Consider the following 26,157-nt stretch of genomic DNA (forward strand, 5'->3'; position numbering starts at 1 on the left):
TATTTCCTTAATTTGGACTGGGGCTCGGCCTATTCCCTAGTATTCCCTTTCATATGATTCACTTGGGTTTGAAGGTTCAACATCTGTAGCATTTGCAGGAGCAGTTCTGATTTCCCTATCTCTCGTGTTATCAAGTCCTCTATACATTCTGTATAATTCATTGGTTGGAATTCCATCTATCATTTCAAAACCTACCCCTGCTCTCAATAAAGTAGTAAACATTTCTTTCCTTGTTACTCTCCTTTGGCGCCAAGTTTGCTGGTTATTCACTCTTCTCTCTCGAGGAGATCTATCCCTTCCCCAGTCACCTAAGTCATATAACTGTAAAATCTTATTTATCACTGTTGTAAGACGGCTCCCTACTTCTCCAAGTAATAAATTCAAAATTAGTTGTTTATAAGCAGGGGGAGCTGTCCTAATTATTAAATTCCTATGAGACAGTCCCATTGGATCATTGTAATATTTGTCTGCAGTTCCTATCATAATGGCAGTCTTCATTACCTCCTCCTTTAGTCTCATGATACAATCTCTAAGTGAATACCAGGGTCTGTGCTCAGTGGGCCACATAGAATCAGTATCATATCTCTTATTGCATCCCACAGCGGCTAATGCCAACAGAGTAGTCTTGCTATCACCATCTCCTTGCTGATGATGTTCCCTAAAAGCTTGTTGAACTAGAGGATCATGGCTGATACCTATGAATCTCATGCAGTCTGTCCCATCTACTGATATTCCACCGGCCCCTTGATCACTGAGTCTTACCATCCAAGATATCAATGGTTCTCCTATTCTTTGGCTGAATCTACTCAAAATATCTGTGACCTCTTGCGGTGAGAAATCTTCCTGAATTTCCCTTGTAACTGAATCTTCACCTCGGGTTTCTGTCTTCCTCCTTTGTATGGGTCGAGCCCTTGTCTGATCATTTAACCATCTCCTATTCTCTGTGTGAGGCACATCCTGAACCCCAGTAGTGTTTTGTGCCTCAGCCGGCTCTTTCTGGGCTGGGTTGAAATGCACTCTGGGCTTTTTTGGTCTCCTGTTGCTCTTAGCCACATTAATAGAAAAGTTCTCATTTGAGTCAGTTTGGTCTTCTGCTATCTGAGATTTCCCTTCTTCCTGTGGGGTAGGAGTGCCCCCATGTCTTTCACTTAATCTCAATCTTTCGTATACTAGCCGGTAGGCTGATAACACTATCCAGCTTTGCCTAGATAGTGATGCCCCTGACTGAATCCCAACTTCTCGTAAACACTTTTCTAAATCCCTAGGATCTCCTCTCCGTAGCCTTGGTTCCCAGTTTTCACAGGGTCCAGCTTTTTTAGCCAATTCTTTTGCTAGGGAGGAATAAAATGGATCCTCCCATCCTGGGATATTTATCTCTTCCTCTGAAATTGTTCTGCTTCTAAATAGAGATCTTATACCTAGCGATCCTGTTCGTGACGCCAAATGTATCAGGAGGGCCGAGTTTATAATCTGAAAGAAGATCATAAACATGTCTGAAAGGTTCGGAATCGCCGGATAGAAGAAACTCTCAAAGTAGAAGGCAGAAGAATCAAAACATTTATTTAGGCTCCACAGTAACCAACCCATGAACCAGAAGCCCCATTTTGATATGTTGGTCATAATCTTCCAGGCCCAATAGGTACGCCTTGAAAGAGTAACCAGGAGGCTACAGAGAAACATGATTGCGTAAAGCAAAATCATGTTTCCCCCTTGATGGTAATAAGATTACCCACTGGACTGAAGTCTTTGTTCAGCTTCCTCCCGTAGATCAGCTCTGCTGCTGGCAGCTCCTGCCTCAGCTGTGTCTGTTTCTGAAACTGAAGCTGCAACTGAAACTGACGATGTAACGGTCGTAACTGCCTCTGTAACGGTCGTTGTAACTGCCTCTGGCTCCAACTGGAAAAGGAAAGAGAGGAAAAATCTTCAAGCTGTCCTCTCCCCTCTTATAGGGTTTCTGACATCATCAAGCTCCGCCCAAATGACCAGGGCCGATTGGTTCCTGAGTTGGCTCCTCCCCCTAGGGTAGACCAGGTTCTGGAGCTAACACCTCCCCTCAGCCAGCCCCATGATTCCCCACACAGGAAGCCGTCTGCCTCCCGGCATGCTCCCCGGGCCTCCTGCCCCGGAAGAGCAAGCCACAGTGTCCAGAGGCTCAATGAGGCAAGCTGAGCCATTCAAAGAAAACAAAAGCCATTATGGCTACACCCTCCATGCACTTGCCTCTTGAACAATGGGCAGTCCCTGGTTAGGCTCCCTCGGCTTTCGTCCCTGGGGGTTTCCCCAGCTTTTATGACGTCACAGATGTTCAGCGAGCGCGGTGGTGGGTCCACCTTGGGGCTGCTCATGCCTCCCAGCGTAGCCGCTGCTTCAGGGACACACACATTCCAACGCTTTCAGAAAGGTTGGACTACTTGGACTGGGCTGCCTTGGGGGAATGGGGGGTGGGGGGGGAGGGGACTAGTCAGGAAGACATGAGTTCAAAGTCAGACTCAGGCACTTGTCAGCCGGTCACCTCGGTCTGCCTCGACTTCCGCATCTGTAAAATGGTGATAATAGTAGCACCTGCCTGAGCTCAGGTCCTGGCCTGAATGATCTCTAAGAGCCCCTGAGGCTTCTGTGTTCAGCCAGGATCCTTGTCTCTCTGGGACTGGAAGATCTCTAAGCGTGCCCTCCTAGCCCAAGCCTCAGGCTAAGAGAACAAAGGTCCCAGGAGGAACTGTAGCCATGGAGACGCAACGCCATCCTAGGCAGCCTGAATCTGATTGGTTAAGAGGCTACTCTGCCTCACCCTCGCATTCTAGCCACTCTAGACATGCGCAACAGATCAAGCTGAGAAGGATGGGAATCCTGAAGGATTCTGGAATTTGTAGTCCAGCCTGTCCTAGGCGCAGGCGCACTATGCTTCCTGAGGCCAGGCTGGGCAGGCACCCGCGTCCGCCATTACAAGTGGCTTCCACTGTTACAAGCCTTGTCTGAGTGGCAGTCCACCTGTGGTGGCTTCTTTTTCACGACGCAGAGAAGCGCTTTTCTATCCGGTAGGTGTGGACTTTAACATCCCGGGCCTTCTGGCCCCCAACCAACCTCTGTTTCCCGGGCTGGGCACACGAGTTGGGGAGGAAGAAGTGTTTTGAGTGGAGTGAAAGGATGGGGACAGGTGACGTCACCGGTTGTTGTGGCTGGTGGGCAGAGTGTAGAGCTGAGGCTGCTGATGTCACTGGTTGCTAGTGCTGGTGGGGCAGAGTGTAGGGCTGGAGCTGGTGACGTCACCGGTTGCTAGTGCTGGTGGGGCAAAGTATATAGGGGAGGTTGGTGACATCACCGGTTGCTAGGGCTAGTGGGGCAGAGTGTAGGGCTGGAGCTGGTGACGTCACCGGTTGCTAGGGGTAGTTGGGGCAGAGTATATAGGGCAGGTTGGTGACATCACCGGTTGCTAGGGCTAGTGGGGCAGAGTGTAGGGCTGGAGCTGGTGACGTCACCAGTTGCTAGGGGGGTTGGGTACCATGTCCCTGATGATCTCGGCCTCTTCCCCATAGATGAATCGATTGACCCTCGTTGAGCTTGGGTGTTTGGGGGTTGGTTCTCTGCTCACTCCATCGCCTCCCCCCATCCCTGTCTTGATTTTCCTGCCCCTTCCTGGGCCCTTTGGGGGAAGCCCTGCGGAGGACATTGGGCAGCCCACCACCCTGGTACAAGGGTCAGTGCTGCTTTTTCTCCTTGCCGCCTGCTCAGGGCTTTCTGGGAGCCAGGAAGGACCCTGATGCTGTTTGGGCCCCACAGGTAAAGGCCCTGTGGCTGCACTGAGAGCTGACCACTACACGGCACTGTCATTCCCTCCCCATTGGAGCTGCTTAGGGAAGAGCTGAGATTGGGGGGTGGGTGGCAGTCACTCCCCCCAGGACTGATTTGGCACCTACTGGCCATGCTTGGGGCCAGGATCTTGAGACAAAAACATAACCAGACCCTACCCGTGGAGACCTTACATTCTCCCAAATGGCCCCATCTTGGGGAGGGCTTTGTAAACTCCATCCTGGGAAAGAATGTGTTCATCCTCCTGTGTGCCCTCCCTGTCCTCTCTAAAATAGTGAGGTCTTTGCCCAGACCCGGACCGCTCTCCCACCCCCTTCTCTGGACCTTCAGGGCTAGCAAGCTTTCCTCACAAAAGCCTTGGCAGGGCAGGCTCCATAAAGATCACAGATGGGGAAACTGAGACTGGGAGAGGCCAAGGCCTCGTCCAGATCCAGCCAAGACTCCCAGAACAGAGCTCCTCCCATATCCATGCAGCAGAGAGGAGTCAGGGCAGGAGAGACCCAGCTTCGAAAAGAAACCCAGACATGTGGCTCTGGTACGGGCCTAGGCTGGTCACTTCTCCCCCTTGAACTTCACTCGTCTCTTCTGTGAAATGGGGCAGTGATGCCTGTACTCTTCACTCACCTCCTTGGACTTTTAAGAGGCTGAGGGCTCAGGGGCTGGGATGCGACCCTCTCCTTGGGTCAGGGGCTGAACCCCACTGACCCTCATTCTCTTCCTCTGGATGAGGAGCCGGGGCCCAGCCCTGCCCTGCCTCCCTGGGCCCACTGGTGATCCTGGGCAGAGAGAGCTCTGTCTTCCCTTTCTGTTCCTCTGGGGCTTTATTGAGGGGTAATCAGGGGGACCCACGCCGGTGCCTGGAGGGTCCCTGTGTGGGCCTCTGAAACAGGCAATAAACACAGCATCAGTGATAATCATGACTCTACCTGTGTAGTTCTGTATCACAAAGTACTAGAGACTCTCCATAAAGAAGGTAAAAGAAGTGTACCACTTATTCAGACACCAGAGAACCGTACCCATAACCAAACGTTCATCTCCCAGAGCCAGTCAGCCCACTTCATCATAACAGCAAGGAACTTAAAACACCCTATCACAGCCTGGAGCCTCGCCATCCCAAAACCCCTCTGACCCCCTGCTGGGGTCTTCCCCAAAACAGACTCACAGTACAGCTGAGTCAGCCTGCCCAGTTCTGACAATCACGAGAGTGGCCATTAGCAGCCATAACTGTGCGCTCACTCTCTCTCTCGCGCTCTCTCTCTCTCTCTCAGCATTTCCTGTGACATAACTTCCTTTTCCTGTCATTAGGCTTCCTGTGATGTAATCAGATCACAATAGCCTATTAATGGGTGGGAAAGATCTTTAAATCTAATTGCTACTACAGCCTCCTGGGGCCAGCTCCTGGAGTGCTCAGTGGTAAACAGGGGGAGGGGTGGGCTATGTCCCAGGAGATGGCCGCCTCCTCAGAACCCCCCGCCCCCACTCCCTCCTGCTGACGTCTCCCCCTCTGCCAGTACCAGGGCCCCAGCGGACCAGAGGAGTTGGCCAAGGCCAAGGACCCAGGGCTTGCGGAGAGATCGGCCGACCACCGGGAACCCCTGCTGAGGACGGCCTAGCCCTGGTGGGCCGAATGCTGGAGGAGGCAGGTGAGAAGGGGCCCGGATTCGAGTCCCGCCTCTGTCACCTTGGACACAGCCTTTTCCTTGGCTGAGCCTTGGCTTCCCCTGCTGTAAAAGGAGGCCCCTGGCCTCCATGATCTCAGAGGCCTTTGAGCCTCTGAACCCATCAGGATGGGAAGGGAGGGGGCTGGCAGAGGAGCAGGGACCCGCTGGCTCTGGTGGAATCTTCCCGGCCTGGCCTTGCCAGCCTCTGGGGGATCGCAGTCAAAGTTGTCCTGTTCCCCGGAGCCCCAGGAGGCCCTTCAAGCATCCCCCAGGGCAGGGGGCTATGCCTCTCGTCCAGACCGAGGACCCGGGTCTGGGCTCTCCCTGGGGAGGAGCAGGGCTGTGCCCTCTGTAAGTGATGGCGGTGGCCTGCGGAGGCAGGCCGGGTGCTGGCTGTGCTCCTGGTTCTCAGGGTCCCTCCCATTGGCTCCCACATGTGGCCACAGCTGGCCAGTGAGGTTTGGGGGCTGGGATTGGACCCCAGCTCCCTCTTTCCTCCCTTCCAGGAACCTTTCTGCTCCCACACCCAGGATGAGCTCTGTCCCTGAAGCCCACTAGGAGCTCAAGCTGGTGCAGCCTCCCCCCACGGCAGGGTGGTGCCCACAGCTCCCTCCTCTGATGGGCAGTCTGCCAGGCCTGAGGCCTCTCTCCCTCACGGCTCCCTTCTCCTCCCCCAGCTCTGCTTGCTGAGGGTGCAGCCCACCCCCCAGAAGAGGAGGGGGGAGGGTCCCCGAGAGCCGCTCCCCAGGTGAGTTGGGCCTCCCTCAGGGTGGACACGGGCCTACTGACCGTTGTGATGGTGAACAACACCGGCTTCTGTGTTCCATCTCTGTTCAGGGTGCTTTTAGCAGCGCTGTCTCGGGGAGGTGGAGGGGGTCTTTGGGGTCATCATTTGTCAGAAGAGGAGACTCAGTGAGGCTCAGGATGGGTTCCCGGGGGGCCAGCTGACCCCGGACCTTACATCCCCTGTCATCCCTCCCCTCCCCAGAGGCAATTGCAAGTTATTTTAAAGCTTAGAGAGATGTGTGCCGTGGTGGGGCCCTATGCTCAGACCTCTCTCTACCTCAAGACTATGCAAGGTCATGGTCCCAGGAATCTTGAACCAGAACAAGGTCCTGATGGGTTAAAATGCAGACCGTGTGCCCCAGCTGTGGGATCCCTTTCCTGGGGATGGGCTTGGCTGGGAGCCGCCCTCCCTACTTACCAATTAGGGCTGGGCCTAGAGGAAGACCCCCTGTCCCTGTCTACTGCAAGGTGGGGCATGTGGGTACCTGGGGAGGGCCTGGGGGCTGTTCTCCCCGTGGTGTCACGGCTATGGGCTGGCTGGTCCAGCCCCCTCGCTTTACTGAGGCATGCTCCTCGTCACACCCAAGCCCTTCTCAGACTGGCCTCTTCCTGCCATTCCAGGCTTCGGAGCCTTCGTTCCCATCCCACCCCTTCCACAGACCAGTGACTGTGACCTCCTCCTCCTCCCTCCTCTTTTGGGGCACCTCCTGTGGTACCCCCTCATCTCTGCCTCCTAGCCTCCCTGGTCTCCTTAACATCCCTGCTGAAACCTCACTTCTGCCCAAGACCTTTCCCACACCCTGCTCCCACCCCTGCCAGGACCGCCTGCCCTCAAGAGACCATCCATTCACACCGTAGGGAGTTTGTGTGGGGTCTCCCCATTAGACGGGAAGCTCCTCAGGGCGGAGACCGGCTTTTTGCCTTTCGTTGATTCCCTAGCTTGGCATTAGGCTTGGCGTAGAGCAGGGGCCCCTGTCACTGGACTGTGCTTCCTGCCCAAAGTGCTGCCACTGGAGAGGGAACCCAGTGCAGCACAGGGAGGCAGGTTCATCCCCGCAATGCTGTCGGTCAGAGAGGGGAGCCCAGTAAGGACAGGTGACCATCCCAGTGTCACACAGTCAGGAGGGGCAGCATCCTGGGACCTGCCAGCCCAACTCAGAGGTCAGGATCACAGGAGCCTTGGAGGAAACAGGCCCAGGGATTGCCCCCAAGTCATGCAGGTAGTAGCTAGCAGAGTCCACGTGAATAAACAGGGTCTTGTGGCCCCTGGCACTGCATGGCCTCCATGGTCTGTGTATCCATCCTGATCTGGTCTTTTCCACAGCTGAGTCTCCCTTTCCCCAAGAAGACCATCAGCCCCTCAAGGCATAGACTATGGTATCTCCTGCATTTGGACCCCACTCCCCTCCCCAGGAGACCCTTGGTAAAAAGCCCTGGGTCCCCAGCCCAGCCTGGCCCTGTCCAGGGCCCCTGGGGGTCTCTGTCCTTCTGTCCCCCAGCCAGCAGGCTTGTGCTCTATGTTTCAGGAGCCTGTGACCTTCAGGGACGTGGCTGTGGACTTCACCCCTGAGGAGTCGGGGCGGCTGGGCCCCTCTCAGAGGCAGCTGTACCGGGACGTGATGCTGGAGACCTACTGGAACCTGGTCTCCCTGAGTAAGGAGGCTTCTCCCTGCATCTCTCCAGTCCCTTAATCCAGTATCTGCCCATCTGCTTCCTGGGGACAGGGTAGTGGGTGTCTAGAGGCTAAGCTGCTCTTGGTCTTGGGGTTCTTGCGCTGTCGTCATCAAGCCCAGTGCCTGCCTCTCACAGACTAGGGAAGTGGAGCCCAGCAAAGATAGGAGATGTGCTCAAGGTTCATAAGCCATGGAGCAGAGACTTGAACCCAAGACCTCACCTGGGAGGGGCCTTTCCTTTATTCCAGGGTCATGGCCCTGAAGCCCCTTGCCCCCAGGTGTCCCTCACCATCTCTGTGTCCTGACCCCAGGGACGTTGGTAGCTGGCCCACCTTCCCCTGGCCCAGGGGTCTTGAAGGAGACACTGGATGGCCCAGAGCAGGCCCCCAGGTTCAGCCCTGGGATGGCACCTTAGCTGCCCCAGCTGCCGCTACCCCCGAGGCCAGCAGAGCCCTTCACTATTGAGGCTTCTTGGCAGCCCTGCTCAGTTCCCAGCCCCTAATGTGGGCAGATAAGAGCTCTATCTGAGCTCTGAGCAGGACTCCTCAAAGCAGAGCTCCAGGTAGTTCTAACCCTGGGGGACCTGGCTGCTCTCCCAGTGCTGGGGTCCTCCCACCCATTGAGGGAGTGTCGGCCCAGAGAGGTGGCAGAGGACTTTGTCACTGTCCTGGGTCAGGGGGCTTCATTGCCTTCTCTTAGCTGTCAAATGGAGAGGTTGGATAAGATGGTCATAGGAAGGGTCGAGGGGGATGGGAGTCAGGATCCCAAAAGATCTGGACAGGCTGGTGCTAGAGCATGGGGGTGAATCTCATTGGTCAAAGGTCAAGTCTTGCACTCGAGCACCTTCTTCAGTCTAAAATGGGGGGGGGCAGGAATCAGTAGCAATTGTTCTGAAAAGAATCTGGGGGTCTGAGTGAACCATGAGCTCCATAGGAGTCACCAGTGGCATGTAGCAGCCAAAACAGTGACTGGGGTCTTGGGCTGCCTTGGGAAGGGCTAGAATGGAGTTAGGGCAGAGTCCCACCATCCTGTGCCCTGGTTCCACCTCACCTGGAAGACTGTGGTCAGTTCCAGGCCCCATGGTTTAAAAGGACATTGATAAGGTACTAAGAGGGGCCTTGAGCCCATGCCATAGGAGGAGGAAGGCGTGGCCTGAGAAGGGAAGATTTGGGAAGTACATGATAGCCATTAGGTGGAGGAAGGATTGGGCCCTAAGGGCCAGACCTGCAGCAGGAGGCAGGGAGGTCCAGGCCTGACCCTGAGCTCTGTCCAAGGGGAGGCTGGACAGTCTCTTAGGAAGGATGCATGTGGGGCTTGAGATGGGTTAGTCTGTGATCCTCTGCCTCCTCGGAGCTGTTCTGCAGACTGTCCAGAGCTCCAGAAAGAGGATTTCTTCTGCAGTGCCCAGGGCTCCTTTTCTGAGGCCCCAGGGGCTGGTTAGCTCTTGGGACATCAGCTCTAACTGTCTTTCTCATCTCTTTCCTCAACAGGTCTGCCAGTTTCCAAACCTTCTGTGATCTCCTGGTTGGAGCGAGGGAGTAAAACCTTTGGAGCGGCCACCCAGCAGCCTCCAGGTCCTTCTTCATCCTTCCTCAGGGAACTCAGTGCTTGGCCCTCTTCACTTACCACCCCATGGACCTCTGGCCTCCTTCAGGCCCACACTTCTCTCCCTTTCCCCTTATCCCATCTTGGATCTTGCCCTCAGGGATCCCAAATTCTGAACTTCCCTCCAAATTACTTCTCCTCTCTAGCTTCTCATTTCTCCTCCTTCCAGGACCTTCATCCATGTGTTTTCCAACCTTACTCCCCATCTGAGGCTCCTCCCTTTCTGCCCTTCCTAGCCATGACCCTAGAGTAGAGACCTACCTTTGCCTTGACTGAAGAAGCTGTGGCGTGGCTTTTCTCCCTTTCCTTGCATCCCAGGAGCCAATCCCCGGCTCCATGGGAAGAGGAGGCAGTGGGAAAGTCCAAGGTGGGGGGAGTGGCTCTCATGTGCAGGGAGCAGGCTGAAGGTGCTGTCAGGTGAGAGACCATCCAAAGGCCATCCTGGCCAGAGACTGCTGAGGGAGACTACCATGCAGGGGGACCAGGTGGGAATTGGGGTGGAAGGTTGGAGGGAAGTGGGAAGAGAGAGGTGTGGGCCACTGTGAGGCTTAGTGTGCTTGGGTTAGACTCGCTGAGTTTGAGACGCCTCTGGGAGGAGAGCTGGGCAGCCGTGCTCTTTCCTGCTGGTCAGTCTCTGCCATCCATCCACCCCTGAGCAAAGAGCCTATTCCTTCTTTGGTCCTCATCTTTCCTCCGGAATCTGTGACCTCTGGGATGTCATCAGCCTGCATGACTCTTAGCCGATATTCTCCCAAAAGCTTGCCATATGGAGTCCGCCCACTGTGCTGAAGGCCTTCCTTGCTCTGCTGTCCTGTCATCCCTGCCTGTCCCTCTTCTTCCTGTCAAATAGTCTGTGCCTCAGGGCTCCTCATGGTTTCCCACCCAGTGTACATGTCTCCACTGCTCATATTGGGAAACTCCTCTTCGGTTCTTTAGAGATGTGTGGCCCAGTTGGTAAGATGTTAGTGTTGAAAAGATGGGCCTTTGCCTTCAGGGGAAGTTGGGGCTGGTCGATTCCTGAAATCTTTCTAGCCTGTTGTTCTCCTTTACATCTCTTGGCCCAGCTAATTGTCCATTTGTCCTATCTGGCCCAGACAGGCTTGTGTAATGTTGGGCAGGCTCCACAGGCATAAGTCCATTCAGATGCATGTTGAAATTTGGACCACAGCCATTCTTCACCCACTTGGTCTTTCCTGTGTTGATGAACAGTTCATATTACTTTGGGTGACCCCATGTCTCTTCCTGGGGCTCCTAGAGAATTGTGGGGCTTGAAGCAGTCCCAGACAGGGGCCTCTTTTCTGCATGTCCTCCATCAAAAGGGCCAGCATACAGCTTCCTGGCAAATGTCACACCTCATGTTGATTATCAGAGGGCCATCGAACAGGATTACTCTGCTCTTAGGTCTTCTAGGAATCTTGGACAAACTTGATGTATGGATACAGGACACTTTGCTCTGGAAGTGCATTGGGAAGGCTCAGTCAGTTCTACTGAGTCAGTTTTGGTTTGGTTTGGTTTTTATAATCAAGAAACAGTCTGTACGATGAGACCTGATATTCTCTACATTTTTCAGTTAGTTGTAAGATGGTCAAGATGCTGTGGTTCCTTGTTGAATGTTTGTGGAAGAAAACCTGCTTGTTCCTACTGATGCCCTCCTTGAGAATGTCCTGCATTTGTGCATATATGACTCCTCAGGAAGAGTTTGTATCAATGGAGGAGGAAGCCTTGGGTTGGTGGTCACTGCTCTTCCCTAAACACATCTGGGGCTGTGACTGGGGCCTCTTAATGTCCTTGGAGCTTTCACCATCCTAATGAAGAAAAAAGTTCCATTTCCCTTCTGTTGACAGTCCTTCTGTTTTCATCCTTCACTTTCTTTAGAGGCACTTACTCTCCACCACTTCTCTCTGCTTAGTAAGATGGTAGTCATGATTAGCCATAACCTTCTTTGTAAGATTTTATAAACAATCCTCTCTCTCTCTCTCTCTCTCTCTCTCTCTCTCTCTCTCTCTCTCCCCCCCCCCTCCCTCTCTCTCCCTCTCTCTCTCTGTCTGTCTAATAAACCAGATGTTCACTGATTAAGGTGCTTTCTGGGCTATTCTGATCTCCTTGTGGCTATTAATTTATACAGTTAAACATATAGTTTAAATAATTATAGTTAGGGCCAATGCCATTTATTTGCAAGTAACACATATTTTTAAATTAATCTGTCCCTCCATCTACCAACCCCCAGCAAATTTTAAAAAACAAAACCTGAAAAACAAATCCCTCAGTACATATGTATGTAGTTTGGCAGAACAGATCCCTACATTGGCTGCGTCTGAACATGGATGTCTCTTGTATTCTGAGTGCATCCCTTCTCGGGAGGCAAATAGTATGTTTCTTCTTCATTCATTTGGTCTCATGGTTTAATCATTGCATTGGTTAAGGCTCTAAGGGCTTTCAGAGTTGTTTTTGTTTATAAGTTCTCATTCTGCTCACTTCTCTCTGAATCAGTTCATAGATGTCTTCCTAATTTTCCATTTTACCATTTCTTATGACACAGCAAAAATTTATTCCATTTACAAGCCACCATTTGTTTTGCTGTCCCCCTGAAGGAGAACAGCCCCTTCATTTCCAAATTTTGACCACCATAGAAAGGGTTGCTATCAATATTTTTGTACATTTGGGTCTTTCTCCACTTTCTTTGATTACTTTGGAGTGTAGGCCTAGTCATGGCATTGCTGGGTCAGAGGGCATGCAGCTGATCTCATTTCTCTTGTTCATATCCTATTTTTTTTAATGTTTTTTCCCAAATTTTATTGAATATGAAACATATCTCTACAGTTTCTATTGAGGAGGTTGACCACGTCCACGACCAAATCCACCTCTAAATTGGAATTCTGTTGCTGACCCAGCCCCGGCCTCAGCCTTCTTGTCAGCACCAGGAGGAGCAGCACTTCGTCTGTATGTGTCTCTGTCAGCTTCACCCCGAGTAAGCCGGGCAGGTTGCTCGCCCTCCAGACCTTTGGGCCTTGGCCTTCCTGTCTCAGGACGACTTCTTCGGAGTGTGGCAGGCACAATCTCAGGGGGCAGGTGAAGGTAATCCCGGAGGTACTGAATGCCCTCATTGGTGAGGTACCAGTAGAAATGCCTCCATGCACACTGCTCCTTAACATAGCCATGAGACTTTAGAGAATGCATGGCCTTCATGACATGGAGATTGGGCACATTCTTGTCTGCCAGATCAGGGTGCTTTGGCATGTGGACATCCTTCTTGGCTACCATCACTCCCTCCTTAAAAAGGAGTTCATAGATGGCAGTTCGGTTCTTCTTGGGCATCAACATCTCGGCGGTGCAGCGGGTGCTGCTCTAGACGGAGCCCGGGCTAGAAAGGCTCATATCCTATTTTTAAGTTTAAATTCCAGGTTAAATTGTTTCATTTGTATGCCACAGCTTTTTTCTCATCTTTATGACTTTTTTTTTATTCATTCTGGTCTGAGCTCAGATGCAGCAGTGACCTGCTTCTACAGGTGGTTTATTCAGTGATCACTCCTACACCGGTCACAAGTCACAATGACTTCCACTCATTTCACTCTTTGTGGTGTTATTCGGTGTTCACTGTGTCCAGCACTTAGCAATGTTTGGGGGTTTTTTGTTCAAAGAAAGTATTGCTTAGATGAGGCAGTGTGACACAGTGGCCTTGGAGTCAGAAGACTTGGGTTCAAACATTACTTCAGACACTAGCTGGGTGGCCGAAGGCAGCTCAGTGCCCCTCTCTGTGCTTCATTCAAATAAGGGGACTGGACTTGAAAGCCTCTAAAGCCCTTCTCATCTCTCACTGGAATGGGGCTCGAGGCTTCAGTGTCATCTGCAAGTCTTTGGGGATGCTCATCTTTCTTCTGAACCAAACCTCCCCATTTCTTTCTCCCCACCTGTTCATAAATCCTTAATGTCTGCTGACTGACTTGTCAAGTCTTGTTAGGTCATTTGTAGATTTTGTAGCCACTCAGTAACCACTACTGGATTACTACGTAAGCGGCCATTATTGGCATGGCAGTCTTGGAGCAAGCACTTTTCATTAGGACTGCGGTGCCCCCTGAAGTTGCTTTTTGTGGCCCCTGGGCACATAATACAAGCACCTTACCAACTCTTCTCTGTCTCCCCATGCGAGCCATCCTCCTGTTCAGCAGCTTCATGTAGGGCAAGAGTGTCATTATGGGTGTCGTTTGGTTTCTCCAGCAACATGTCCACTTGTAGGCTATTAGACAAAATCTCATATTCAGCTTTGATGACGGTCTAGAAGGAGATTCTGCCCCATTTCTTACCCGTCTGCCACCATCCCTACAGAAAGAAAGGACCCACGTGGCTTCCACGAGGCCCATATTGGAGGAGGACTTGGTGGAGTCACTCTTAGAGGCTTTGACTTCCCTCACCAAGATCAGCTGATTCTGAGCTTGAGCACTCTTTGTTTGTAGCTTGTTGGATGTCACCGTGTCTCTATGTAATGAATTCCCTCTTCACCAGTCACTAAGCTGAACAGATTTTACTTGTTGAAACAAGGGGAAATAGAATCAGGTAGCACCGGACATTCTTCCTTTTATTTATATGGCACAGTTGTGCACTTTTATATATGCACTTTCTGAGAGTGTGTGTGTGTGTGTGTGTGTGGGGCAGGGACATCTTTGAACAGCAATTCCTTTGTTTACATTCTCAGATAGTTTGTTTCACCAATGGCTATATGGTTGTCATATTGATTCAGATTGTCAAGGTTTCACCAGGATGGAGTTGATCTTATTCCACTTCAGGGCCTTGAATCTATATCCTCTGAAAACTGACTGACAGACCTGAGCCAGGGATGTTTAGCCAGGGATGTTCAGCCAGGAGAAGAGAAGATTCAGGGGTGACATGATAAAGGGCTGTCATTAGAAAGAGGTACTGGCTTGTTCTGTTTAACCCCAGAGCAGAGGACTAGAAACAGTGAGTGAAGGTGTCAAAGGGACATTCAAATGTGATATCAAGAAGAACTTAATAACAGTGAAAGTTGTGCTGGCTCAGGAGGGGCTGGGTTCTGAACAGACAATTGTCCTGTATGTTAAAGTAGGGAGTGTTTCAACAATCCGGCTAGCAGCTTCTGTGGGGGTGTAAGATCCACCCACAGCCAGCACCCGGAAAGCTGTCAACAGCATAGGTTCTTTTGATCTGCTTAACTAAGGAAAGCAAGGTGAAGGGGTTGACAAGCTTACTTTAATTCAGCATACAAATATCATTCACTTAGTTCAGGGGAAAAAGCCAGCACCCAGAACTTCAGAGCAAATTACAAACAAAGTACAAACATCAACAGACAGACCCAATACAGATTCATAGTTACCAGCATCTAGGTTCAGCCTGGGAGCTCAGAACAAGGGCTGGCCCAGAGTCATGCGCGTGCCACCACTGCTGCGGGAATGAGCTCCAAGGAAGAGGAGGCCAACCCCTGGTTTTTATATCTTTTTCAGGTCAGGGTTGAGTCACACATGCGACTCACCCACGTGACCTAGAATCGTCACAAAGAGGTGACTTAAGCCCATGTGGTCTAAGAGCCTCTGCTCTCCCAGACATGTGAAGTAGGCCCTCCCTGGAGTTAGCCCCACCTTGGGCCCCTCCTTAGTTGCCAATCCACACCCACTAAGGTTTTACACCTAATAGGGGTTTGGGCCTGGGGCTTAGCACCTAGTAAGGCTCAATGAAATACACTAAATTACTCAAAGGGAACAAAAGCCAAACTATTCAAGGGCACTTGGTTGAACTAAGTGCTAAGGAGCCCATTTTGCTTACCAACACAGGGAGTTTCTCCCAGTAGAAGCTGAGGTCTCTCTTCCTCTAAATTCTATTAATTTTACATATAAGAGTTTGGTCTGAGATTCCAGAGCTCAGAGGTCATGGGGCTAGGATTTGAATATAGGACTTCTGACCCAAACCTAGGCCTCCTTCTGCTACATGGTGCTTTCTTTCCATACTGATGTGTGGCTTATGGGCATGAATTGATGAAGGCCTGAGTCCTGGATTCATAATGTCCTTTCTGATCCTTGTACTTCCTTTCCTATTCTCCTTAAATTATTGAGTCTTTTGAGCCTAGAAACCCAGTCCTACCATAGTTTTATCTCCAAATCTCCACATTCTGCTTCTCCTAGAGGATTTCCCCAACACTCTGTATTCACCTTGCATATGAATTGCCACCCCCCCACCCTCCTCGACTTTTTGGCTTCTTCATTTATTTCTTGCCAACTTCCATTCTTACCCCAAAATGCAGACACACCTAATGGTGTTCACTATTGAATTCTTCTTGCCTTTGGGCATCATTTTTAGTTGCATTGCCACATTTTCACTATAGTAGTTTCCTTTCTCCAATCACAGGGCAAGGTGGATATTGACAACTTATTTTAATCTCTTTCAGACTCATATTCAAGGACTGAGATAAAGCAAGCCATTGCAGAGAATGAATCATCCCAGGACTTGATAATAGAAAGACTCAGAAGGGTTAATCTTTGCTATTCCATGTGGGGGAATGACAGAGAATGTGAGAACCAGTTAAAGAGGCAAGGAAGCCAGGAGAGACTTGTGAGACCAGTGCCTGTGCATCAGAAGATTGATCCTAGGGAGAACTGTGAATGTTATGAATGTGGGAAAGGCTTCAGTGACCACAGAAATCTAATTGTTGTTCAGAGCATTCATTTTGGAGAGATAATTTATAAATGTAAGTCATGTATGAAAACCTTGACACAGAGTTCTCATCTTACTCAGAATCAGAGAATCCATACTGGAGAGAAGTCGTGTAAGTGCAGTGAATGTGGCAAAAGTTTTAGTCGTCATTCACACCTTATGCAACATCAGAGGATTCACACAGGAGAGAAGCCTTATCAATGTGATGAATGTGGGAAAGCCTTCAGTCAGTGTTCACACCTTATTAAACACCAGAGGATTCATACTAGAGAGAAGCCTTATCAATGTAATGAACGTGGGAAAGCCTTTAGCAACCGCTCACAACTTATTAAGCATCAGAGGATGCATAATGGAAATATGCCTTATCGTTGTAATGAATGTGGAAAGGCTTTCAGTCACTGCTCAGATTTTCTTAAGCATCAGAAAATGCACACAGGGGAGAAGCCTTATAAATGTAATGAATGTGGGAAAGCCTTTAGTCATTACTCACACCTCATTGTTCATGAAAGGATTCATACAGGAGAGAAACCTTATAAATGCAATGAATGTGGAAAATCCTTCACCCAGTTCTCTAACCTTATTCAACATCAGAAAATTCATACTGGAGAAAAGCCTTTTAAGTGTGATGAATGTGGGAAAGCTTTTAGTCGACACTCATACCTTACTCAGCATCAGAGAATTCATACTGGAGAGAAGGCTTATCAATGTAAAGAATGTAGTAAGGCCTTCAGTAACCGATCACATCTTATTCAACATCAGAGAGTTCATACTGGAGAGAAATCTTATAAATGTAATGAATGTGGAAAGGCCTTCAGTCATTGCTCACACCTTATTGTACATGAAAGGATTCATACTGGAAAGAAGCCTTATCAATGTAATGAATGTGGGATAGCTTTCAGTCAATGTTCAAACCTTATTAAACACCAGAGGATTCATACTAGAGAGAAACCTTTTAAATATAATGAGTGTGGGAAAGCCATTAGTCACCATCCATATCTTATTAAACATCAGAGTACACACCTTACTCATACAAGAGGATTCATACTGGGTTGAAAACCTAGTTATTTCTAATTTAATTGAACTGTGGTTCTGAAATCCTAATCTGAGGCCTCATCATGCTGTGGAAGTGACCACAGTTTCTTGATCTCTATGGCATAAGAAACAAGTTTGGGAAGATTCTACCATGCTGTAAAGGCTTTGAATATTGTCCAAGTAACAGACTGTGTCTGCTTTCCAATGCCAGCCTAAGCATCTAGAGACATGTCACCATTAAGCTGGCTACTTGGTGATGATTTCTTTGGCCATGGCAACTTATATAAACCTAATAAAGCAAAATATAAACTGGCCCCTAGGTCCACATGGCTTTGGATTCTGAGATAATGGTGACTGTCCAAAAAAGGGGATAGAGGGTCCTAAGAACCAGAGTTTTAAGTCTGTCTCTAAGTTTTAATTTTGCTTTAGTGTGAGGTCTTTGTCTAGTGGCCAAGAAGTGGACACACCACTGGAAGAATTTAATAGTTGTCGTCGGTTTTGACACTCTTACTACAGATAGGAAACCAAAAGACAAAAGGAAGTTGCAGCTAAGTAGAAGAATGGCTCACAAATTAGAGAGGTAAATGTGGAATTTCACAAAATTGTTTTTTACAATGTGTTTAAAGGCACCAAGAAATATTTCATAAGATTTGGAATTTTTCCTACTTCTGTGCTAATGATAAATATTTTCAAAAAAGACCATTGTGAAATCAGTTTCAACTTAGGTACCAACATCAATGACAGAGGATGAAGAGGTGAAAAATTCGACAAGATCTCAATGAGATCCTCCAAATTAAGTCAGCATGTACTTTAGATACCCAGTGCTTTGAGCACAAAATTGGGGATAGGCAAGGATGAAGAAAAATGTTGGGAAATACGGTTCAGGAATTAAGAATGAGCATAGACTGTGTGGACAACACAGAATTCTCAGACCTATACAGCAGAAATTGGTATCAAAGTCACAGAAAGACTCATGGACTAAATTATTCCTGAAAAATGGTGACCAAGACAGCATCAATTGCTACTATTCCATCATACCTGCTTTCCTATTATGTAAGAAATTTATAAGAATAGTCCATGCACTCAGTAAGGCTATTCTTTATAAGAGCATTAGAAAGGAGAAGGCAAGCTGTCGTAAGGCATACTCCACAATAGACCACATCTTTACCATCACACAGTTGACTAAAAGATTAGCAAATACAAGGTTCTCCATGCTTATTTTTGATGGCTATAGGGAAGCATTTGGTTTAGGAGAGCAAAATACTGCCTTAAGGGCTTTTCTCCAATGTATCTTTAATGCATGTTTCAAAGTCAGATAAGTTCTCTTAAAAGATGAAAGAGTAGAGATGACCAGGCTCAATGCCCCTTTAACCATTAATATCAAACAAGCCATAAAACAGGGAGAGATATAAGCCCACCAGAGCTGTGCAGCCTTCCCATTCTTTGGGAAAATTATTGGAGAATATGGACCTGGTGTGGATTGTGATCTGTATCACTTGAGGCAATACTTCTATCAGTGAGGTGATAGATCCATTCGTACATGTGTAGAGTTTATTCCTTTGCATTAAATGTATTTCCAGTAAGCGACATAATGATGTTTGATTCCATTGATTTAATGCAGAAATTCATTTGCTGTGATAGAGTTTTGCTTTCTGTCATTTATGTTCGTGCTTCCTGGAAAGGGTGAAATCTTTTTTTTTTTATTGATTCCAACTCTTGGTTTTAGTTAATAAAACATTCTCTTTCAGTTTTTTTAGGCAATTTGTATACTTTCCTAATGCTAATTCCTTTTGTATACTTTCCTAATGCTAATTCCTTTTGTGTGTGTATATATATATATATATATATATATATATGTATATACATATATATATATGTATATATATATACATAGTAGTTATATTATTGACATTGCTTCAGTATCTCCAGTTTGGTCAAGTGACTAAGGAATGGCATGGTTCTCTCGCTCCATTTATAAACAGCTGTCAGCTTGTTGATGATCCTCCAGTGATGAAGTGCTCCTCTTCCTGATTCTAAACTTCTTGCTGACTGGCCCCATCCATACTACCTCCAAACACATCAACATCTCTCCTATTACTTGACCCATTCATCCTCTTAAGACTGTCCAGTAGCTCTTCTGCCAAACCCAAAAAGTCCTTGAAAAAGTTCTCTCCATTCACCCAGCAAGCACTTATGAATGCTGGGTCTGAAGCATCTAGGATATATAGACAAAAATGAGGCCACCCCAGCCTTCACAAAGCTTATATTTTATAGGGGAGGAAGGCAGTGGCAAATGGGAGGATTACAGATGGCCTCACATGGGAAGTATTTCGGCTGTTTTAAAGAAAATGGATTCTAAGGATTCTGAGGAAGAGCTTTCCTGGAAGGTTGGAGATAGAACAAAATGTGTGAGAACCAAGTAGCAGGCTGATTATATTAGGAAGGCAGAATTTATGATTTCAAAGAGAATCTCATATGTGCCTAAAAGGTCCGGAACCGCAAGATACAAGGAATTCTCTAGGCAGAAGGCAGGAGAACTAAAGCATGTATTTACACTCCACAATAACAAGCCCACAAACCAGCGTCCCCATTTTGATATTTTCATCAAAAGCTTCCAGGCCCAATAAGTCCGCCTTATAAGGGTAACCAAAAGGCCACAGAGAAGCGAGATAGTATAAGGCAAAATCGTATACATGCTTCCCCTCTACGGTAAGAAGATTACCCACTAGCCTCTAGTCAGCTCTGCTACTGGCAGCTCAGCTTCGGCTGTAGGAGTCTCTGGCTCCAACCGGAAAAGGAAAGGAGGATCTTCAAGCTGTCCTCTCCCCTCTTATAGAGTTTTTGACATCATCAAGCGCCGCCTGAACAACCAGGGCCGATTGGTTCTTGACTTGGCCCCTCCCCCAGCGTAGACCACGTTAACACACCTCCCCTCAGCCAGCGCCACGACTCATCACACAGGAAGCTCTGGTCCTGCCCCGGAAGAGCAAGCCCCAGCGTCCAGGGAAGCTCAACGAGGCGAGCTGAGTCATTCAAAGAAAACAAAGTCCATTCTGGCTACACTCCACCGCTCACAATGTTCTAGGATGCACAATCCAATCATAATTCAAATTAAATTATATATCCCAGAACATTGTGATCCAATTATGCAGGAAACTAAAACATATCATTCACAATAAAGCAAAACATATCATTCAGTGACATTCCCAAATATTGGTTTACGATTCAAATGTGATCCACCCCTAGATCCCAGCCAGATAATCTCTTCAATCAATCATCCCAAAATAATTATTAATAATTCAAATGTCCACCCCTAGATCTTTGTATCCATTACATAGGATCAATAATATCATAACAATAAAACAATATAGCAAGGATAACACAAAATAAGTACACAGAACACTATCATCATCCCCCCCTCAAACAATTGGGGCTCAAAATCTTGGGGTAAGGGGTGAAGGTCTCATTTTCCATAGCTTCTTCTTGCTGAAATTGGATGTAGGGGTGTCCCTGCCCCAAAGAGTCCAATTCCAGAGTTCAGTTCTTTAGCGAGCTGGCAGGAATTCCAAGAATGCTACATGCTTAGGCAGTCACCGGAAACTGCAGGGTGCTTAAACCTGCAGGAGACAGAACTAGCGACAAGGTTAACTAAAACAGAGAACAAAAAGAGTAGGCAAGTATGGGCTGTTATCCTTCAAATAAAATCATCTCCAGTTTAGTTGAAATTTCAGTTATGCAGAGATCCAATATCAGAGCCAAACTCAGATGGGAAATGTTTCTTTTTAAACGGAACACAATGAGGAAACTAAGCCAAGAAGATGCCACCCTAGATGGAGACCAGGATTGTCCTCCCAGCCTTTCCCCAGATGTACAAGGGAAACCAGGAGGATCCCATCCTAGATAGACTAGGATTGTCCTCCCAGCCTTTCCCCAGATGTACAAGGGAAACCAGGAGGATCCCATCCTAGATAGACTAGGATTGTCCTCCCAGCCTTTCCCCAGATGTACAAGCTTTCATCCGTTAATCACACAAAGTCACCTTCCCTCTGAGTGGCTTGTGTCAATTACCAGCATCAGCCATACCTGTGGGGTCCGTGAATCTAATATTATAGCCCTATTCATGGTAAAATATATGGTTCAGGGGTACGATTTGGTAATTATCTTCCCCTGAATAGACAACTGTTACAGTGTTGTTCTTCCCATGGGCTATGACTTCTGCAGCCTTTGGAATATCATCTGGTTTCCGTTTTACCCATACCTTAGCTCCCAACTTTATTCTATCAGTGGAGCAAGCCCCTTTTGCCCCTCTAGTAGTTATTCTGGGAGGAGGGTCAGTTTTCACAAAAGGTATTTTTTCACAGGGGATAATAATCACTTGACCTATCCTATCATTCCTACCAAATTGTACAGGTTTTTCACCCAAATTCTGGAGTGTCACAACAATTTCTTTTTGATAATTCGAATCTATCACTCCAGCCAATACATGTACTCCTTGAGCTGCTAATCCTGGTTTAGGTAATATCTGTCCAAAATGATTCTTGGGGATTCTCATACATACTCCAGTAGGGGTTTTTCTTATCTCTTTCCTATTCAGCCTAAAATTCTCTATACAATGTAAATCATATCCTGCCGAACCAGGTGTTCCTGGACATGGTAGGGGGACATCTTCCCTCACAGTCCAAAATTCAATATTTTGGATCTCACATGTTTGCTGTTCTCTAATCTGCAAATTTGGGGTCATCATTCTGGCTAGAGGTGTACTCCCCCCTAAGGGCCTATTATTCAAATTACGTAAGGCAATAGACAAATTATCCTTCCAATGTAGATATGAATTATTAGAGCTTAATTTTCTCAGCTGTTCTTTCAACAATCCATTCATTCTTTCAATCAGCCCAGATGCTTGTGGGTAATATGGAATATGATATATCCATTCTATATTATTCAACAGACAATATCTTTTCACTTCTTTGCCCTTGAAATGTGACCCATTGTCACTTTGAATCTGCATTGGGGTTCCATAGTATAAACTTACGATATCTAGGGTTTTACAGGTGTTTTTCTGAGTTGCATCCTTATAAGGACAAGCCACTAGGACACCTGAATAGGTGTCAACACACGTACATACATATTTACATCCTTTATCCTGGGGTAGTGGGCCAATATAATCTATCTGCCAAATTTGGGCTGGAACTTTTCCCCTTGCTATTTCTCCAGTTACTATCCTAGGAAGAGTTCGTTCTTTTTCTAATTGGCATATACAACACCCCTCTGTTATTTGTTTTAACAATGCATGAGAGATACTGATACCTCGATCTTGTGCCCATCGGTGGGTGGCCTGGACCCCTAAATGGCCGGCGGTCTGGTGGACCCATCTCGCTAAGGCTAAGTCATCAGTTGGAGTTGGAGTAGGGACAATACATTCAGTGGCAATCTTTGCTAGTCGATCCGCGTGTGCATTGTACTCACGCTCTGGTGTGGTCAGGGTCGCGTGAGCATCAACATGAAAAACTGACAAATCCGTAACCAAAGACATGTCCCATATATTTTCCCATAACTCTTTACCCCAAACTTGTTTGCCATGAATCTCCCAATTCTGATTCCTCCATATAGGCATCCAAGTAGCTAATCCATTAGCTACCGCCCATGAATCAGTAAATATATGACACTGTCCTCCCTTCTCCATTCTGATGGCCTGATGTACTGCCATCAGTTCAGCATATTGGCTACTTCCCCCTATCCCAGAACTTTCCAGAGTTCGCCTAGTACAGGGGTTATAGGCTACTGCTTTCCAATGTCTCTTCTGTCCTAAATATTTTGCTGTCCCGTCAGTAAACCAAGCGTGTTTCTTCTGTTCTACACTTAGTCCATCATACCCATTATTCCATTTCACTAAGGATGGCACCATTTGTTGCTTAGATTCAATGGGTTTTTCATTTCTCTCAGTGCCAATGTTCGCCACCGACTCATGTAAAGGAGAAACTCCACTTTTGCCTGCTCTGGACCTATTCTGAATATACCACTTCCATTTGATTATGCTCGCCTCTTGTGCATGTCCAATTCTGTGAGAAGCTGGGGTACTCATTACCCAAGTCATAATTGGAATTCCAGGCCTTAATATCACTTCATGACCCAGGGTTAGTTGCTCAGTTTCTACTAAAGCCCAATATACAGCTAACAGCTGCTTCTCAAAAGGTGTATACTGCACTCCAGATGAGGGCAGTTTCCTTGACCAAAAGCCTAAAGGTACACTTTGGCTCTGTTGTTTTTGCCACAGACTCCAATTTGCATAGTCATCTTGTACAGTCACTTGTAACTCCACTGGCCCATTTTGCATAAGCCATAAGTCCAGAGCTAATTGTATAGCAGCCTTTGCTTCCTCAAAAGCTCTACTTTGTTCAAGGCCCCAATCGAATTCATATTTCTTTCTGGTGACTTTATGCAAGGGTTTTAAAATTTGTCCCAAATGTGGGATGTGGTGTCTCCAATAACCAAATAGCCCTATGAACTTTTGGGCCTCTTTCTTATTAGTAGGGGTGGGAAAATCCTGAATTTTTTGTCGAGCTTGTGGGAGAATTTCTCGCAGTCCTCTATTCCACTGTATCCCCAAGAATTTTACAGTTTGAGCTGGCCCTGGAACCTTTGCGAGGTTGATTTCCCATCCTTTGCTTTTCATATGGTCAATTAATAATGCTAAACTCTCCTCCACTTCTTTTATATTCTTTCCCTGTATCATGATGTCATCTATGTAATGTGTAAGCTGTACACCAGGTAGCTTTAATTCATCCAAATGCTCAGCTACAATCCTGTGGCAAATAGTTGGGCTATGAATATATCCTTGTGGCAGGCATGTAAATGTATACTGTCGGCCTTGCCAAGTAAAAGCAAACTGGTTCCATTGCTTGGGGTCTATTGGGATCGTAAAGAAGGCATTGGCCAAATCAATAACTGCATACCAAGTCCCTTCATGTTTTTGTATTCTCTCTATTAAAGTAACCGTGTCTGGAACAGCAGCATACAAGGGAGGAGTCACTTTGTTCAGCTGTCTATAATCTACTGTCATCCTCCATGTCCCATCTGACTTTCGGACTGGCCAGACAGGGTTGTTCCATTGAGTAGTTGTAGGGACTAACACTCCTGCCTCAACACATTCTCTTATAGTGTTGGCAATTTCATCTTGCCCACCTGGCACACGATATTGCCTCAAAGTAATTACTTCAGAAGTTTGGGCAAAGTGATTGGATCCATCTTGATTTTCCCCACTAAGACTGCATTAATGCCTATTTTCCTCACAGCAAATTGGTATTTCCCTTCAGGTAAATTTAAAGTCATACCCTTCAAAATGTCTATTCCAATGATGTATTCAGGAATAGGCACAATAACCACACTATATTCTTTCTTGGGCAACTGTCCAATTTTCATCATCAATTTAACTTGTCTGGCTGATATTTCAGTCCCTCCTAGTCCTGTGATGGTAATAGGAGTTCCATGGCTGAATTTGTCTGGATTCCCATAGATAAGGGTGGCCTCGGCCCCAGTGTCTATTAATGCCCTAGTTACTGTACTTGACCCATTTTTCCAATATATGGTCAAGTTAATGTGAGGTCTGCAATCCAGCTTACGTATTTCCTTAATTTGGGCTGGGGCCTGGCCTGTTTCCTAGTATTCCCTAGCATGTGATTCACTTGGGTATGAAGGTTCAACATCTGTAGCATTTGCAGGAGCAGTTCTGATTTCCCTATCTCTCCTGTTATCGAGTCCTTTATCTCGGTACATCCTGTACAATTCATTGGTTGGAATGCCGTCTATCATTTCGAAACCTACCCCTGCTCTCAATAGAGCAGTGAACATTTCTTTTCTTGTCACTCCATTTTGGCGCCAAATTTGCTGGCTGTTCACCCTTCTCTCTCGAGATCTGTCCCTTCCCCAGTCTCCTAAGTCATGTAACTGTAAAATCTTATTTATCACCTCTGTAAGATGGGTCCCTACTTCCCCAAGTAACAGATTCAAAATTAGTTGTTTATAAGCAGGGGGAGCTGTCCTAATTATTAAATTCCTATGAGGGATTCCTATGGGATCATTGTAATATTTGTCTGCAGTTCCTGTCATAATAGCAGTCTTCATTACCTCCTCCTTTAGTCTCATGATACAATCTTTAAGTGAATACCAGGGTCTGTGCTCAGTGGGCCACATAGAATCATTAGTATATCTCTTATTGCATCCCGCAGCAGCTAATGCCAACAGGGTAGTCCTGCTAGCATCATCTCCTCGCTGATGATGTTCCCTAAAAGCTTGCTGAACTAGAGGATCGTGGCTGATACCTATGAATTTCATACAGTCCCTCTTATCTACTAATATTCCACTGGCCCCTTGATCACTGAGCCTTACCATCCAAGATATTAATGGTTCTCCTACTCTTTGGCTGAATCTACTCAAAATATCTGTCACCTCTTGTGGTGAGAAATCTTCCTGAAATTCCCTCGTAACTAAATTGCCACCTCTGGTTTCTGTCCTCCTCCTCTCTACAGGACGAACGCTTGTCTGAGTATTTAACCATCTCCCATTCTCTGTGCGAGGGATGTCCTGAACCCTAGTAGCGTTTTCTGTCTCAGCCCCTAACACTGTCTCATTTTCCCCCCACTCGCTTCCCCTGCCACCATGGCAAGGACAAAGCAGGCAGTCAGGCTTGGTCTGGGCTGAGTTGGGATGCACTCTTGGCTTATTTGGCCTCCTGTTGCTCCTAGCCACATTAATAGAAAAGTTCTCATCTGAGTCAGTGGGTTCTTGAGCAGCAATTTGTTCTCCCGCTATCTGAGATTCCCCTTCTTGCTGTGGGGTAGGAATGCCCCCATCTCTTTCACTTAATCTCAATCTTTCATATACTAGCCGGTAGGCTGATAACACTATCCAGCTTTGCCTAG

General features: G+C 47.5%; 1 protein-coding gene and 1 pseudogene across 1 annotated transcript; one reads left to right on the plus strand and one right to left on the minus strand.

The window, feature by feature from the left end:
* Positions 1–2,964: 2,964 nt before the first annotated feature.
* LOC118835921 overlaps positions 2,965–26,157 on the plus strand; it is an 82,769-nt pseudogene continuing 59,576 nt past the window's right edge.
* Positions 12,311–12,865, minus strand: LOC118835920 (40S ribosomal protein S10-like). The gene has a single exon (XM_036743216.1). It carries the CDS (start codon positions 12,851–12,853, stop codon positions 12,356–12,358), a length of 498 nt encoding a protein of 165 aa, XP_036599111.1. The 5' UTR covers positions 12,854–12,865; the 3' UTR covers positions 12,311–12,355.

This window comes from Trichosurus vulpecula, chromosome 2 (assembly GCF_011100635.1).
Source record: "Trichosurus vulpecula isolate mTriVul1 chromosome 2, mTriVul1.pri, whole genome shotgun sequence".
Lineage (NCBI taxonomy): Eukaryota > Metazoa > Chordata > Mammalia > Diprotodontia > Phalangeridae > Trichosurus > Trichosurus vulpecula.

Coding starts and splice junctions, on each gene's coding strand:
- LOC118835920 (XM_036743216.1), bottom strand. CDS start 12,853: ATGTTGATGCCCAAGAAGAACCGAACTGCCATCTATGAACTCCTTTTT.